This window comes from Carassius gibelio, chromosome B9 (genome assembly GCF_023724105.1).
Source record: "Carassius gibelio isolate Cgi1373 ecotype wild population from Czech Republic chromosome B9, carGib1.2-hapl.c, whole genome shotgun sequence".
Taxonomy (NCBI): domain Eukaryota; kingdom Metazoa; phylum Chordata; class Actinopteri; order Cypriniformes; family Cyprinidae; genus Carassius; species Carassius gibelio.
This window is the reverse complement of record NC_068404.1, coordinates 24,450,840-24,468,460: the sequence shown is the minus strand read 5'-3', so window position 1 is coordinate 24,468,460 and position 17,621 is coordinate 24,450,840. Positions and strand designations below refer to the sequence as shown.

General features: G+C 35.6%; 1 protein-coding gene across 1 annotated transcript in view; it reads right to left on the bottom strand.

The window, feature by feature from the left end:
- Nucleotides 1–9,026: 9,026 nt before the first annotated feature.
- The window catches only part of ube2e3 (ubiquitin-conjugating enzyme E2E 3 (UBC4/5 homolog, yeast)), a 40,001-nt gene continuing 31,406 nt past the window's right edge, over nucleotides 9,027–17,621 (bottom strand). Inside the window, exons 4-6 of the mRNA XM_052565600.1 lie at nucleotides 17,132–17,264; nucleotides 13,027–13,174; nucleotides 9,027–9,828 (exon numbers count right to left, since the gene is read on the bottom strand). Coding sequence (XP_052421560.1) covers nucleotides 9,731–9,828; nucleotides 13,027–13,174; nucleotides 17,132–17,264 — 379 coding nt within the window. The 3' untranslated portion in view covers nucleotides 9,027–9,730. The remainder of the gene's footprint in view (nucleotides 9,829–13,026; nucleotides 13,175–17,131; nucleotides 17,265–17,621) is intronic.

The following is a 17,621-nucleotide window of genomic DNA, read 5'->3' as shown; positions in this document are numbered from 1 at the left end:
ATAGTGATGACGTATTTGGCAAAAAGCATTTGGGGGCAGGGAGGGGCTGGGGGTATCTTCTGTAAGAACAAAAGCAGGCAGGCCAGAAGCACATGGACGTTTCTGTCCTTATTTGGACATGCAGGCGATTCCTCTTCCTGTCGCCCCGTCTGGATCTGAGATTCCTGTGTGATCTGAGCTGGACTCACACGCTCCCAGTATTCCACATCAGAATACACTCGGGATCATTCAAATGGACTTCATAAAAAAGTGTGACTTAATCTTTCACATGATGTTGGTCTGCAGGACGGGCGTCTAATGCTCACTTGCGGGACTGTTTCTGAAGGCCAGCACAGGAATGTGTGCAATGCCTTTATTAGAAACCCTACAACTACAGTTTTCCTTTAGTGGTCAAGTGGCTCCCCAAAGAACCTTTCAGTGAACGTTTCTTAAAAGAACCATTAGTGCAAAGAACATTTTAATCATTTAAGACTGTTAAAGAACCTTTTGTGTAAGAAAGATTTTGTGGATGGTTCTTCATGAAACCAAACCATTAATGCTAAGAACCTTTAATTTTAATTATGTAATTTTCATGCAATAAAGTAACGTTAAAAAAACATTTTGCATAATCGTCCAAGTGAAGAGTATTCTCATCTAGTTGAAATTAATGAAATTATAAATTAAATAAAAAATGTATTTCATATAAACCATATAAACTTAATATACATTTTGTTTTATATAAACAAAAACAATGTGCTAGTAAAAAGATTTAAAATAAATTACATAAGTGTACATTATAAACAATGTTGCATATTTGAGATAATAAGCGCAATTAAAAATAAATTGATATAATATGTGTTTTTGTTTTAATGTTAATTTTTTGTATGTATGTATGTATACATCAATATGACACAGAAATGTAAACATTGAACATTTCTATTTAAAAAAAAATATTTGGTTCATTTTTGTTGAACTATCACTTTAAGTGATAATATTGCACATATGGACATAATAAAGAAGGGGCATTTTTCAAAAGTTGCAAATCAGATAAACTAGTTGAAAGGATCTAAACTGAGCTCATAGAGTTAACTCAGATGACACTGTGACTTTTCCACTCTATGATGGATGGCAGAGGAGCACACAGGCTTGGAAACTCCCACCATAAGGCAAAGATGGAAAGAGAGAGCGAGAGACGGTGTTGTTGCCTTGTTTTGAACACCAATTAGGGGCTAAAATAATTAGGAGGAGACTGTCTGCCGACTGGTTCCTCACCAGCAGCAGTCTGTGTGTTTGAAGCCCAGATGAGCCATTCTGCGCGCTCTCACAAAGACCCATTGTTTGGGGCATTCTGGACAAATGTGCCCTGACTAATTTGAAACATACTCTTTTAGGAATAAGATGCACTGGCATTGAGTCGACAGCAATGGAATCTGACCACAAGAAATCACTTGGTGTCAGATGATGTTTGTTATCAACACAGATGCATTCTGACAGATTCATTTTAGAGTTTAAATTCCTCAAAGCCTGAGGATCAGTGAGGGCCGGCTGATAGTTGTTAAGGTTAAGCAGACGGACAGTTGTGTGTTGTGTGTGCGTGGACAAGTGAGAGAGGTTCACTCTCACAATAAATATCACACAGAAGGTGACATGCACACCATAAAACAACAGAACTCTTTCTAGCATAAATCTACATTTGTATATCAATAAATATCACAATGCATTAAGAATATGTACAGGTCATATTTCCACAAAAAATAAAGATAATAATTAAAAAAAAAATTATAAAAATGTTTTGGATGGATGGAAAAATAGATAGGATCAGATAAGATAAATAAAATAAATACATGAAACAATATTAAATTAAAAATAAATATAAATTTATATAGTATCTAAGTAACTATAAATTGCTAAGTATTTATATGCCTTTAATTACTTATACATAAGATCTGATTAAATACAAAATTCATGAAGTAGAAAAACTGTAAAAAGTTACAAAAATAAAAAAAATGTTGATTTAGCTAATAGAAAGTATTTTTTTGTATTTAATTCATTATTTAAAGGAATACATTTCAAACCGTTTTGTGTTTGTTTACTCATAGTATTCAAAAATATAATGAAATATTGGAAATTACGTGATTTACTGTTATGAAAATAATGTCACTGTTCAAAAAAGGTCCTAAAATAGGTTGTTTATTTTATGCAAATTATTAAATTTAATAATAATAAATGGGGGGGGGGGTAAAATATGATCTGCAACAGCTAGTACAAAAATATTATAAAATAATGGGATTAAAGTGATTTACTCTTGTAAAAATGTCACGGTGCAAAACATGTCCTAAAATAGGTCGTTTATTTTATGCAATTTTTTTTTTTTTTAATGCATTTATTTATTGAATTTGGGGTGAAATATGAAATATGATAGACATGTTCTTGATGGTTTTGCTGAGATTCACCCATTTGCTCTTTGCCTGATTAAAAATATTTCTTTCAGTTGAGAACTTACATGATAAACATCTCCGTCAGTGAGAATTTTGCCAAGAATCTGAAGGAGCTGCACTGATGGGTTATTTTTTTTTTCCTGGCAGATAGAGAAGGGGGATCGCAGGCACTTCTTAAAGTTGACAGGTTAACAGTGCAGTAATCCCAGCAGCAGCTGCGATCTGTGGAAGCATCTAGTGTTGGTGTGTGACTGCTAAAACTGCCATTACAATAACCTCCCCGAGGAGCTACTTAGAGAGCTATCCCAGCATCATCATGAAGACAAAGGCTCTTCAATCTGAGGGCTAGAAGCCTCACACACGTGGAATCAGTGCCATCTGTTGGCTGCGATCGGCCAGGGGAAGATGGGAAAAATAAATCATTAGGAGTCTTTAAACTCATGCCAATAACACTTTTTATTAAATATATAAGGAATTTGCTAAAGAGGTGCAGATCTCAAGTCTCTAATATATTTGTTATATAGCTGCATCATAAAGTCAAACCTAGAAATATGTACACATTTACCAAGCTATATATAGAAACATAGTAATTATTTAAAATAAACAAATAAATAATTACTAAACAATTATCCTAACATAAATTCTTCTCTATATAAAATTATCATTTAAAATAGTTTAATCATTTAAGTATATTTTTTAGAATCAATTTTGTTATGAAGGTGTCCTCTGAAAGAGGTTTAGTCAGAATCTGGGAACATTGTAAGCAGTTTTAATCAAGATAATTGTAGAAACCCGACCCTCTATGCAGTCAGCTGTCTGAAAACACACGGCTGGTCTAAATATTATGATTCTGGAACATACTGGTTGGAGTGGGAGAGTTTCACACCTCTCAGTGCCTAAAATCAGAAGACTTGTTAATGAAAGAATGTGCTGAGACCTAATTGGGGTCTATAGGGATTGTATTTCATCTTGAATTGCTCGAGATGCTTGCGTCTTGTATAAAAATAGAGTGTGGAACATTACTGATGGATTGCTAAACTTTTAAGGTGTCAATGCAATATTATGTAAAATAAAAAGTATACACAACTGTAGTTACCTAAATGACCACCATTTATATACATATGATTCTTTATTAATTCATTATTTACAATAACACAATTTAGAAAGTTACACCATATAAAACATGTCTTTAAAAAGACTGCCTTTTTCTAAGTTTACCCAAGACCTAGTACAAAATATAATGACTGGAATAACGAATAAAAAAAATTCCCGTTGAGCAGTAATATATTTTTAGATCATATAAATGTTCAACTGATTCAGTGCTGTTCATATGAACCTTCTATTCATCAAGGAACTCTGAAAACACTGATCATGTTTTCACAAAATTATTAAGCACAACCGTTTTCAAAATTGATGATAATGTTTATTGAGCAGAGAAACAGCATATTATCGTGTGACTTTGAAAACCGGAGTAATGACTGCTCAAAGTTCAGCTTTGCATCAGAGGAGTAAATTATATTTTTACATATATCAAAATTGAAAATTGTTATGTTAAATTGTATAAATATTTCTAAATTTTCCTGTATTTTTCATCAAATAAATGCAGCCTTGTTGAGCAAATGAGATGTCTTACAGACTCCAAACTTTGTAACATTAATTACTGTATCGGGGTGTTGCTATGGGTTTTGTCAAACATTGCATTGCATTGTCTTAGAAAAATGGCATTTGATATCTCTATAACACTGAGCTTCTCGCCCCCATTTGTTTAATGAAAAAGCAACAAACTGACTCTGATTAACACTTACTCACATCCAGCCTAATTTGGACACGCTTCCAGCTCTCAAGAATCGTCTGCGGTGCGAATGCTGTGCGGTTTGGTGGAGGCAAACACACGGGTCCTTGAAAAACAAAAGAGGAGGCTGGGTCGCCTCAGCTGACGGGACCCCGTCAGAGGGCCTCCATTGTCAGTCAGGACGAGGGCGTTTAGCAGCACCCATACTAATCCACGGCTCACTTCATCTCAATCAAGCCTTTGTGTTCTCCACTTGTAACCGCACACAAGAGGCCTGTGATGCCGATCGCCGCGGCTGGAGTTCACAGGCTACAACACTTGAACTCACTGACTCAACACCTCCACCCCTTCCTTTGTCTCACAGGTTATAACCAACACGGCCAAAGAGGGGTTAATAGGCAGAACACTGCTTATGAGAATGTAATGACAGCTTAAGAAAATCTGCTTAAAGCATGTTAACCCTTCTTATGAAGCAGAATCTGTTCTGATTGGATAAGCCATACAGTATCATCAAACAGTTATAATGGCGCATGTGACTGAACATTTATTTATCAAGTCCCTATGTAGCTTTTGATTGACTAATGAACTGTATTTGTGGAAGAACTGCTTACTCTGATCATAATAATATTTATAAAAAAATATGTATTCATAATACACTAATTCTAATAATAATAATAACAAAATATTCAGTGTTCAATAATATATTAACAATACGCAATATTGTAATAATAAATAATTTATATTGTTTTGAATAATAATAATTTACAAGATTTGTTATATACATATACAATGTTTGTATATATATATATATATATATATACAAATACACACACACACACACATATAGTTAATGCATTCAGTATGAACTAAATTAACAATATTTTTTTTAGCATTTATTAATCTTGATTTAGGTTTCATTTCTAAAAGCTACATAACCTTTGAACTAGATTAGTCAAAAAAACTATGAAGATGAGGATGATTTATTAACAATAAATTAATTCAACTAAAAGGCTGCATTATTATTATTATTATTATTATTATTAATAGTGAATCATTAATAACAACAACAAACATATATTAACAATAAATAATTATTATTTTTAGCAGTAGTTGTATTACGTCTACAATACAATTTAATTTAATAACACAAAATGAATAAATGTTACAAAATATTAATTAAAAATGAACATTTATTAAATTTGGTTATTGTTAATCTCTGCTAAAGTCATATCTGCTAACATTCATATACTGTGAACTCGCACAAATATGATACTTTGTATTAATTAATTTTAATAAAGTTAATAAATGGTATCAAACATATTGATCATTGTTAGTTCATGTTAATTAACACATTAATGTTAACAAATGAGATATAATAAAGTTAATGTATTATAAACAAACAAATACAACATTAATAATATTTATAACTTCCCTTTTACCTGGATTTAAAAAGTTGTTCATTTTTAATTTCTGTGTCATTAATGCACAGCCTCCGGCGCCCGCTTTGGTAAACTATGGGACACATCTGAGCACCACAAACAGAACCATCACACACAAAACATAATTAATGCCACACATAAATGATTCATATAAGAAAACACACCTAAGAAAATCCTCAACCATAACACCTCAAGGCCAAGTAGTTTGAATTCAGTTTGAGTAGCTTGGGATAAAGCAAGGTCAGTGTGAGATCTCATTTTTACTTCAACAGACAAAATTCTCCATGCCAAAGAAAAATAAAATCACATACTTGAATGACTGGAGGCACGTTGCTTTGATAGAAGCTCTTTGCATATCATACTGTTACAACTACAGACGATGCTATTGCTTTCACCCTACACACTGCTTTCTCCCACCTGGAAAATAAGAACACCTATGTGAGAATGCTGTTTGTGGACCACAACTCTGCATTTAACACCACAGTGCCTGTCACACTTGTTGTGAAGCTCCAGACTCTGAGAATAAACAGATCTCTGTGCAGCTGGATCCTGGACTTCGTGACAGGCAGAAGTCAGGTGGTCAGAACAATACTTCATCCCTGCTGTCCCTCAACACTGGTGCTCCTCAGGGCTGTGTCCTCAGCCCACTCCTGTACTCCCTGAACACACATGACTGTGCAGCCACAAACAGCCTCAACATCATCAAATTCACTGATGACACAGCGGTGATAGGCCTGATCACCGACAACAATGAGACGGCCTACAGAGAGGAGGTGAGCACCCTGAATAAATGGTTTCAAGATAACCATTTCTCTCTCAACATCGACAAGACCAAGGAGCTGGTGGTGGACTTCAGGAGACAAAGCAGAGAACACACACCCATCACCATCGACAAGACACCTGCAGAGCATGTAAACAGTGTTAAGTTCCTCAGCGTTCACATCAGTGAGGATCTGACATGGTCTGCTCACACAGACGCAGTGCTGAAGAAAACACATCAATGCCTCTTCTTCCTGAGACAGCTGAGAAAGTCTGGAATGAGCCCCAGCATCCTCAGAACATTCTACACCTGCACTGTGGAGAGCATCCTGACTGGATACATCACTGCCTGGTTTGGAAACAGCACCGCTGGCAGGTTGGGTGAGCTTCCCTCCATTTCTAAAAAAAAGGAGGCAGCGAGAGGAAGGCACATTATGGTTTGTCTCCCTCCTGTGGCTAAGACCCAGTTCTGTCTCCAACAGGTCCTTAGCTTTACAGATAAACTGCATTAATGCAAAACTCTTTGCTTTAACAACTGGAATTTGTGTCATTGCAATACAATATTTTTTTATAATTTTCAAAATTTCAAGTCATCAAAACTATCATCCTATCCAACTCATCAACAAAACAAAACACAAGAAAAATATATTATTATTATTATTATTATTTTATGTATTGTTGTTGTTGTTATTTTTGTGGAAAATAATATTTTATAATAGAATTAAATATTTTAGAAATATTAATATGTGGTAACCATGATGCATTTTCCAGGATCCTTGCTAAATTAAAAATAAAATAAATAAAAAGCAGCACTGGCTATAAATAAAATTAAAATGTAAATTGAATTAAAACCATTTTTATTAAATAGAGTAAAATAATGATGTACTATATGCATACACTTTTTTTGAAAACAATTTTTGGATTCGGATTTGGATTCACTGAGACTCACAAAAATAGAAAAACATCATCACATATATAATAAAAAATCAGTTGACAATCGACAACCAAAAAAATAATCAGTACTACTCAACACCGGATTGATCTCCATCCCCCTCCCAGCTAAGTGTGATTAACAAAGGCGCCACCAGGGGGCTGCAAACATCCAAGTTGGGTCCTACAGCAGTTGACATTCCCCTGCCCTCATGGGAATCTCACTTCAACCACAGCGAAAGAGAGCCGTGACGAATGTTCTTCTGGGAGCGACCCTAAAAAATCTGGTCTCACTCTGACCAGAGAAACATCCAGAAGGCAGAGCCAATATGAATGTGAGATGTGCACGGGAGACCAAGTGACTGCTTATGGATGCCAAAAATGACATAACAGTGCTAATGAATGTCATACCCACGTGTTTTGTGGAGTTAGCAAGTCCACAAGTCAGTGCTGTGGCCCAATATGACCCTAAAACAACAGGAAGAGTTCTTAAATAGGCAGTTTTTGATTGACAGCTGCTTATGTCAACCATACATGCTGGTTGGATTTGGTTTGGTTGGATAATTATGCTGGCAAAAAACCTGTTTCTCTTTTGTTGGCCATTTAAAAAGAACCATTTATTGTGATGAAATTCTTTGCAAGCAACACGCAAACTGCAAGGATTTCAATATGTTACAGTAGATGTTTTGCCAGTGCCCTTAAAATCATGCGTAAAAGCATGAGAGCCCAAAATATACAAATGCGTACAAATTAAAGATACAACAACTACTACTACTGCTTCTACTAATACACAAATAAATAATAAAATAAATGTCAACATGTATATATGTAAATATAAATATTATTTAGTGATTGAATGGTCATGCTGTGTTAAACTGTTTTAAACTGTGTATATACAGTTGTTTTTGTTTTAAACTGTGATGATTGGAAATGTTTTTTGATGAAATACAGAAAACATTGTTTGCATTTTTTCTGCAATTACCTACAAAAAAAGAAAAAATCTCAAAGAACACAAAAGAAAATGCCTTGGTTTAAAAAAAAAAGTGGGAAAAATAAATGATCAGCTTTTTTTTCTATTATTTCATGAAACCTTGTATATATATATATATATATATATATATATATATATATATAGAATAATTATTATTATTCTATAAAATCAGGCATATGCAAAGCTGTGGGTTTTAAAAGATTAAATAAATAAAAATGCATTCAAAAATATTAAGGTAAAAAAAGCATCCGAATGCGCTCTTAAAAACAATAAAACATCTCTCCAGGCCTGTCTACATTACCATGCAAACATTTGGATATGGTGAGATTTTAATGTTTTTAAATACATTTCTACTTTGCATCAGTGTTGAAAATAGTCGTCCTGTTTAATATTTTTGTGGAAACCATGATTTGTAATTTTTTTTTTTTCAAGATTCATTGAAGAATATAAAGATCATAAGAAGATATGATTTAAAATCTTCATCTTTTTTAGCATTTTAAATGCCCTCACGTTTGGCCCATTTATTACATCAATTCCCTACTAAATAAAAACATTAATTTCTTTCAAAAGAAATCAAAATTGAATGGCAATGTATTATTTAGTCCATCATTTGTGATCCGATCAGATCATAATGCAGGTGTAAAGAGTGCAGCACACATCCTTTGAGAAAACAGCACACACAAACACCTCACCCGGGGGACAGTTTTCTTTTTTTATTGTGTTGGAGGGGATCTTACAGTGGTTGCTCATTTCAGCTGAGCTACAAAACGTTCAATGAGATCGCTTCATTACAAACTGACAAAGGTATAACAGATTCACAACAGCATGTACCACAGAACTGGAAATGAGCGTGGGTCTCATATAAATGACATCATTTCTAATAATCTACAGCTTGTTTTTATTTTTATTTCTTTTTTTATCTTTTTTTTGTGGTTTTCTTCGACTTCATACAGATAATGAATTAGGCTAAAATGCACCATAATATTTGGTAGACTTTAGGAACATTTTCCTTATTACATCACAAAATACATTTTTTTTTATATCCCAAAGAAGCAAGACTTGCAAGTAGGCTTTTAAACAGAACTAAATCTACAGCTACAAAATTCTACTCCTGCAGCCTTTACACCTTGGCGGGTCCTGTCTGCGCTCCCAGTCCGTATCGGGTAAAAACACGGGGTAGAATCAGTATGACATATACACAGAAGTCCGTATTGTAAAGGCTATAAAGATTTGTTGCACGTTGTAAAGTTGCCTCTCCTGGATCTTTACACTCCTGCGGGTGATGGGAACTGGGGCGGCGCTGGAGAAGAGTGCGGCAAGGAGGGGCGGACAAAGGGAGGCCGGGAAGAAGGGGGTGGTGCACGGGTGTGGGTCGATGGGAGGGCGAGCGAGCGGGCGCCGTCTATGTGGCGTATCTCTTGGTCCACTGTCGAGCTATCCTGTCATGCTCTGCTCTGTTGGTCAGGTACTGAGTAGCTATGCTTCCCACCAGAGGATCCGCTGAGAGACAGAAGAACAGAAAGGAAAAAAGTAAGACATTCACAGTATTCTGAGAAGGACACAGGCAAGGACACAGAGAGAGAGAGAGAGAGAGAGCAGTGGGAAGTGAGCCATCGTGGAGGGTAAATGAAAGAGCCGTGTGGGATTCAACAGACACATCTGTCATGTGCTGACTCAGCTGACACAACAATGTCAGAGATGTTTTCCAGACAAACACTGTGACGGCTTTACAGGATTCCAAACTGTAGGCCTCTTCCGAGAGGTCTCGTTTCCCTTATTCGTGACAAAACCTTCACTTCAAGCAACACAACAATGAATGTGACTAGAAACATGCAACACGAAGCTTTAACATCAGCTTTTCTGGATTCAATTAGTCTCTCTCTCTCTCTCTCTCTCTCTCTCTATATATATATATATATATATATATATATATATATATATATATATATATATATATATATATATATATATATATATATATATATATTTATGTAAAGGTTGTGTGTTATTTTACAATTTATATAATTTATTAAAGTGTTTTAATTTTAGTGCTTCAACTTCATTTAATGGCCAAAGAAACATTTTAATTTTCAATTCTTATGGAGTTTCTTTTCAAATTCTTTTTATCTAATATTTATGCTTTATTTAATTTAAATATTGATTATTATTAATATTATTATGTAAATTACAGTTTTGCAATGCTATGAGAACACTTTTTAGTTTTTTTGCACAAGGAAAACAAAAATAACATGATTTACTCAACAATTCTTCTCCCCCAGTTATGTCTTTCACCATTTTGAAGAGTACCCAAGAACGCATTTGACGTAATCAGTATTAAGTTCAGAAGAAAAAAAAACAAAAAAAAACCTGCATGAACGTAATCTGCGCAATAAGCTTTTTTTACGCGTAGGGGAAAGAGTGTGTATGCATTGTAATTCTCTTTAATTTAATTTATAAATTATGTTATTTTTGGTTTCTTTGCACAAAAAAAAAAAAAAAAGTATTCTCGTAGCAACGCAAAACTGAAGTTTGGCCACTGATGTCACATGGACTGTTTTATCAATGTATTTACTACGTTTCTGGACCTGGGGACATTTCTGTCTGTGGAGTGTCAGATAGCGCTCCGATTTCATCAAAAATATCTTAATTTGTGTTCTGAAGATAAACGAAGGTCTTACGGGTTTGGAATGACATGAGGGTGAGTAGTTCAGGACATAATTTTCATTTTGGGGTGAACTAACCCTTTAAAAGCTTATTGGTGGATCCAGGACTTGTGTTTGTGATTATGGAATGTCCTATTCGGCACAGTGTATATATGATAAAAAAGAGAGAAGAAGGGGAAGTCGTGGCCTAATGGTTAGAGGGTTGGACTCCCAATCGAAAGGTTGTGAGTTCTAGTCTCGGGCCGGACGGAATTGTGGGGGGAGTGCATGAACAGTTCTCTCTCCACCTTCAATACCACGACTTAGGTGCCCTTGAACAAGGCATCGAACCCCCAACTGCTCCCCGGGCGCCGCAGCATAAATGGCTGCCCACTGCTCCGGGTGTGTGCTCACAGTGTGTGTGTTTGTGTTCACTGCTCTGTGTGTGTGCATTTCGGATGGGTTAAATGCAGAGCACAAATTCTGAGTATGGGTCACCATACTTGGCTGAATGTCACTTCACTTTCACTTTCAAAATGAATATTGTTGAAATAACTTACTTCTCTTTGTTTCTTCAGGAGAGGCCCACCAAAGTTTAATCATATTTTAGCACCCCTGAACAGGCTAATCAAGGTTTTATGTTGTGGTTGGGACCTTTTAGTGAACCCGAGTTATGCAATCAAGCATTAGGTATTAAATTAGAGCATGAATACTGCAACAGATGGTCTGCAATTACTGATTTATAGATAAACAAGTAAAGTTGACAGATTGTTTTTATTATTTTTTACAAGTTATCCAATTTGCTAATTGCTTACTATGTCAATAGGCTCTTTGGTGCTACAAGTTGGCTGTGACAAAGAATGCAACAAGGATGTTGATAGGTTGTCCTATTTTGCACAGAAGTACCAGACTTAAAGAATAGTTCACCCAAATATGACAATTATGTCATCATTCCCTCATACTCGTGATATTCCAAACCTGTCCGGAATCAGTGAAGCACAAACGATGCGGTTTAAGAGATCTTAACACAAAAAACTGGGTCTCGTTTGCTAATAATTGTGTGTTTCATTTTGTATTTGTAAGCACAGAAATTTTCATTGAAATTTTAATAAAAAACAAAATTTTCATTAAAATTTATTTGCAATTCTGAGAGAGAGAGAGAGAGAGAGAGAGAGAGAGAGAGAGAGAGAGAGAAAAGGAGACATACATGAGAAACTCAAAAGTTTAAATCTTTGCAGTTTGCTAGAATTAAGTGTATATCTCGCAATTCTGACTATTTTGTTAGAACTGAGTTTACATCTTGCAATTTTGTTTTGTTGTTCGTGCCACATAATAAAACAGGTCATTGCATTTTTTTTATCTCGCAATTCACATTTATTGTCCCAGAACTGCAAGTTTATACAGTATCTAGTAGGGAAGCACAATAAATATGGCCTGAGATTTAGTGCGCATCTTGTCAGTAATGCCAGTTCTGTAATCAGTGGTAAATCTCTACATGTGCATGATTTTTTTTTTCGACACAGAGCCATTGTTCACTGACAAGCTGCACAAAATATGACAGTGGTTTGGAGCAGCTTGTCAGTGTCAGCTTATTGTGCATCCCTAATATCTAGTGATTGGGAGTTAACATTTCACAATTCTGAGTTTATATCTCCATGTCAGAAAAATGTTGAAATTGTGAGATAAAAAGTCACAACTACCTTATACTTTTTTTTTTTTATTTCATGGTGGAAATGGGCTTTCATATGGTATTCCCAACATCTATACGTAATTGAGAATACATTTTAGTACGAAAGATATTTGGTGAATCATGATTTATTCAAGAAAACATGTGTCAGGAAATATTCATTTTCATGAACAAATCATATTTCACCAATAACTTTCCTGTGGTGAACGATGCCCACTGAGTTTTAAAGAACAAAGTGCATTTTTGGGACGGCACAAGAATTCAAATTTTTGGATGAACTATCACTTTAAAATGCACATCTAATTCTAGTCCTCTGATTTTACTAGTAAAGCTATGCTTAGGGCTTGGGCCTTGAATAACTGTGCTCACCTGGATTGCAGTCTGTCAGCAGAGAACAGATGGAAAGCAGGACCTTCGAGATGGTCAGAGCTGGGCTCCAGTTATCTTTCAGGATGTCCAGGCAGATCACACCCTGACTGTTGATGTTGCAGTGATAGATCCTTGTGCGGAAAGTGACCTGCACAGGAGAAGGAAACCAAAACCATCACAAAACAAGTCCATCTAAAAAGGGATGATGTTAGCTCTCCAGTTCAGAACCACACTTTAATACTCTGGATGTGTTTTAGCAGGGCTTTCATTATAGATAGGGCTTTTGAGAGCTGGATGGCAGCTTTCACTCTCATTAACGGCTCTCTCAGAAACCAGGGCTGAATCCTGAAAGCTATCGATCCAGTGAGAAAAGGGAGCCAAGTAAGATTAACCTGACCCAGCTTCTCAACTGTGTGTCAGTAGCCCTATCTAGAGTATTGACGACTTCTGGCCCCGGCTTACAGGACCAACGGGATGGGATGTATTGTGGGAGGGCTGAGTCTGCCGGTTAAGGGTCAAAGAAAGAAGGCTCCCTTCTTGTGTGTTGACTGCGTCTCACTCTGCACCCGCAGCAGTTACCAAGACGTCCGTCACATGATGCAGCATAAACAGAGCGACCAAAATAACCCTGCCTGCCTGGCACAATGTGGGTATTGTATGAACACGGTGGTCTTTGAGTCTGAAAACATAGCCAGCATGACACAGGCAGCATGTGTGAGGGCTCACGGCCAACAAAACAAGACAGAGTTCATGACATATGCCCCCTATGGAGAGGAAGTGAGGGGGAAAACCTAGTAAGCTGACTATATAGCATGTAAAGGCATCATACTGACACTAAAAGGCCAGCTTCCCAACTTTAGGAACAGTCTTTGCATTGCTAGTCAAATGTTAGCCAAAAATAAACAGAAATTAAAGATAAAATACTGATAGGGTATTTACTATCCTAAACTAATATTATATAAAATAACACACACACAAAAATAGCTATAACATACAAGATTTAATGTTTTGAACATCCCTTTGTCAAGCATTCCTTTTTACACAGACATATTAATCCAAGAATGCTTAAGTTGAGAGAAATGTTGAATGTAAACAGTTACATTAAGCATTTTTATATATAAACTACAAGTATAATGTTTTACATAGAGCACAATTTTTACTATTTAATGCAACGTACACAAATACTAGTAAACAAGTATTGAGAAATGTTCCTACTTTACTCAATATTTCACTGTATGTGCTGTGCATTTTTGGGTGAGTCTTAAATTTGAATTAAGGCAGCTAAAGTGTTACACATGCCCCAGAGTTTTGGACTTTTGCAAGAAATTACAAATGTACTATTAATTATAAAATAATTTTAATCTAGTATTATTATGTTTAACAAAATTAATAGTATATTTAATGCAACAGACATACACTTAATACGCTTAAAAACAGTTGAATATTAATGTTTTAATAAATAAATAAATATTTAAATTAATTAATAAAACATTTGAATCAATAAAATTATATGCAATTTAAAACTAGATATGGAAAGGTTTTTTTCCTTTGCATTTTTATAAGATTTGCATACAAACAAGGACACTGATAAAACAATCCCCTTCCATTGCATTATGCACGCCAGGGCAGTTGTTGGCAACATCACTTTGTACAGAAACACTATGCAAACACCTAATATGAATGAGCATGACTTCAATATTTTCACAAATTCGTGTTTTTGTAGACTACACAGAGATTATAATGGTTTTGTTTTCAAAAGCTTGAACTTTGAAATCAGTTTTCAAAAATCCCAAAACATCATTGTCGTATAAAACATTTTTGCTGAACATGATGTAATGTAAATGCCCCCTTAGTTCAGATATAAATGACAGCAAGTGAACTTGTTTATAGTTGAATTCATCTGAATGTTAATCAAAGCCATAATCAGATCTTTACTGAATTATCATCCTTTGGCAAGATAACAAAGGCATCTGTGTAGGCAGCAGACAGCCAGGTAGGGTTTAAAGTTTCTAAACAGACAGACAGACAGAGAGAGAGAAAAAAGAGACAAGACACAAAATAAGAGAAAAAGAGCTCTTTTTAAATGCAGATTATGACCCAACCAAACTGCTCTGTAAACAAGCCAATGCATTAGAGCCTTTTACAGCTCGAGTTAATCGATACTCTTATTTCTAGATAGACTTTTAGGATGAAACGCCCCTCTCTCTGTCTTTTCTGCCCTGTTCCCAAACACAGACAGACTCATTCACAAAAGCACAGATTAGTGGAGCACAAACCATGGGCAAAGACTTCACAGAGCACCGGCCCAAACGAACGTAGGCGAGATCGGCCCCCAAGTTGCCCTGCGTTTCATCTGGTGACAAAAGAATGAGGGGGTGCGGGCCGCCGGCTCGGCCCGGCATCCACCGCAGAGGATGAATCCTGTTCATAATTAGTGGATTAGAGCTTTGCAGTGGCTTGATCTGAACAAAGAGCCCCCTCCAGCCCATGAGCTTTATATAAACTTGTTGTTTACAGATGCCACTGACGATCGAGATGAGGGCCAGACGGAGGCGCATGGCCGCTCGGAACGGCGCAAATTCCCAAACATGCTGAGGACGGAGATTCGGATACTAATTAATCCGAAATGCCATGGTTGACTCTTTCACCTTTATAGCTGAAGCCGTAGTAAACCACATCTCTGCCTGTCGGCATCTCGCTAATTGCTTTCCGCTGAAAATAGCCAGTGCTTGAAGGAGTATGTTCATTTATGCAGCACACAAAACACAGACAAACATAATCGTTCAGCTTCACATTATCCTTAAGGTATTTTACCCGAGGTCAATCAATACCTGTTCTGAACGATTCGTTCAGTGTGTCCTTGGTAGAGCTAATACATCTTAATTAAAGGCCGCTGCTCTTTGTGACGACTTGAGACTAATAATAGCAAAACAAACATACACCGAAGGGTTCAACCATCTACTCGTGAAAATGCTTCGACTTTGTATTTTACTATAATAGTTTCATAGCTTTTCCCCATTACAAATTATTCTGGCAGACACATTTACAGTGAAAAACTTTGTTCTACATCTTGAACTTTAATGAAGGCAAGAAAACCTTATTATCTGGATAAAAGATTGAAATATAAGTTATTCTTTTTTACATTTATAAATACAAACATTTTAATTTCAGAATAAAATTACATTTAAAAAAATGACTTCGGTATGTGTGGATTATTGTACTACTATGTATATTTGTCTCATGTAATTATTATATTCTTTTTACAACATGCATCAGAGCTTGCACTGTAAAAAAGATTTTTTGATGTTGTAAAATAAAACTATGTTTTACAAGAAAATACTATTTCAATTTTTCTACTTTAAAAGTTCATGTTTAATTCAAGGTGTTAATTGCCAGTTTTGTTTTTATTTGTGAATTTACTAGCAATTGAAGTGAAAAGTGTGGTTGGGAAAACATTTTTAACCATTGTGCCATATGGACACGCAACAAATTTTTAAAAAAATATCCAACAATAGTTGATGTAGAATTAAAAACAGCCGAATACACAGTAAATAGACATAAATAACTTTCAGAATATACAGTACAATGCTTGAATGTCCATTTACTTTCATAGGTTAAGAATGTCTTGAACTTCTATTCTGAAGAATAGCATTAAATGGCTGATACAGCTGTTTTATGTTCTGCCCCATATTCAAGAACAGCTTTGATGTACTGAGACTGAAGTACTTCCAAATATGTTCCAATGCATTTGATTTTGCATTTATATTGAGACCCTGCTGCCAAACGTAATGAGCTGCCTATGCTGCTTCTGAAAGAGTGATGATGCTGCCTTCTTAAAGACGCCTTCTGCTGGCCAAGTTCGAAGGCATTCATAATTATTTCATGTATCATTCACTTATAAGATACTGTGTCAGTCAGAATTCTCTCTTAGAAGGCAGCAGCCTATATAGGCAGTAAAAACCATGACTGCTTACTAGGTTCTGAAACAGAGTCTTAAGAGTTTACTCTTTGATTAGAGCTGTATGAAACCAAAGTAGGAAGGAAGCTCTTTAGAAGCAGGATTAAGCATATGAATAAAAAGGGAAGATGTTTTCCCATACTGTACCTTTGGTGGCTTGAAGGGGTAATCGGAAGAGAAGGTGATATCCAGAAAGAACACGCCTCCCTCATAGACTGAACCTGGAGGGCCCAGAATGGTGGATCTCCACTCATAGATATTGTCGCCCTTGGGTCCCGCACTGAAAAAAAAACACACATAAACCAAGGTGATTGAGCATCTTACACAAAGACTGAAATATTGGCCAGTATTTGACCATTGCGAGAATATGAGCATTGACTGATTGACAGAAGCATTGCATACCAATGTACAAACATAAAATGAGCAATTTGTGTTTTAATTATTTTGACTGAATTGAGAAAACAATGTTTTACAAAAAAATAAAGTAACCGGTTATTTGACTTTCTTATACTAATTTTACTGACAGGTCAGAAAGAACCTTCACTAGCGGTCAAATATGTTTTTTTGGAACGAAGTCTCCCATGCTCGACAATGTTGGATTTATTTAATCAAAAATACTTTAAAAATAACTATTTAA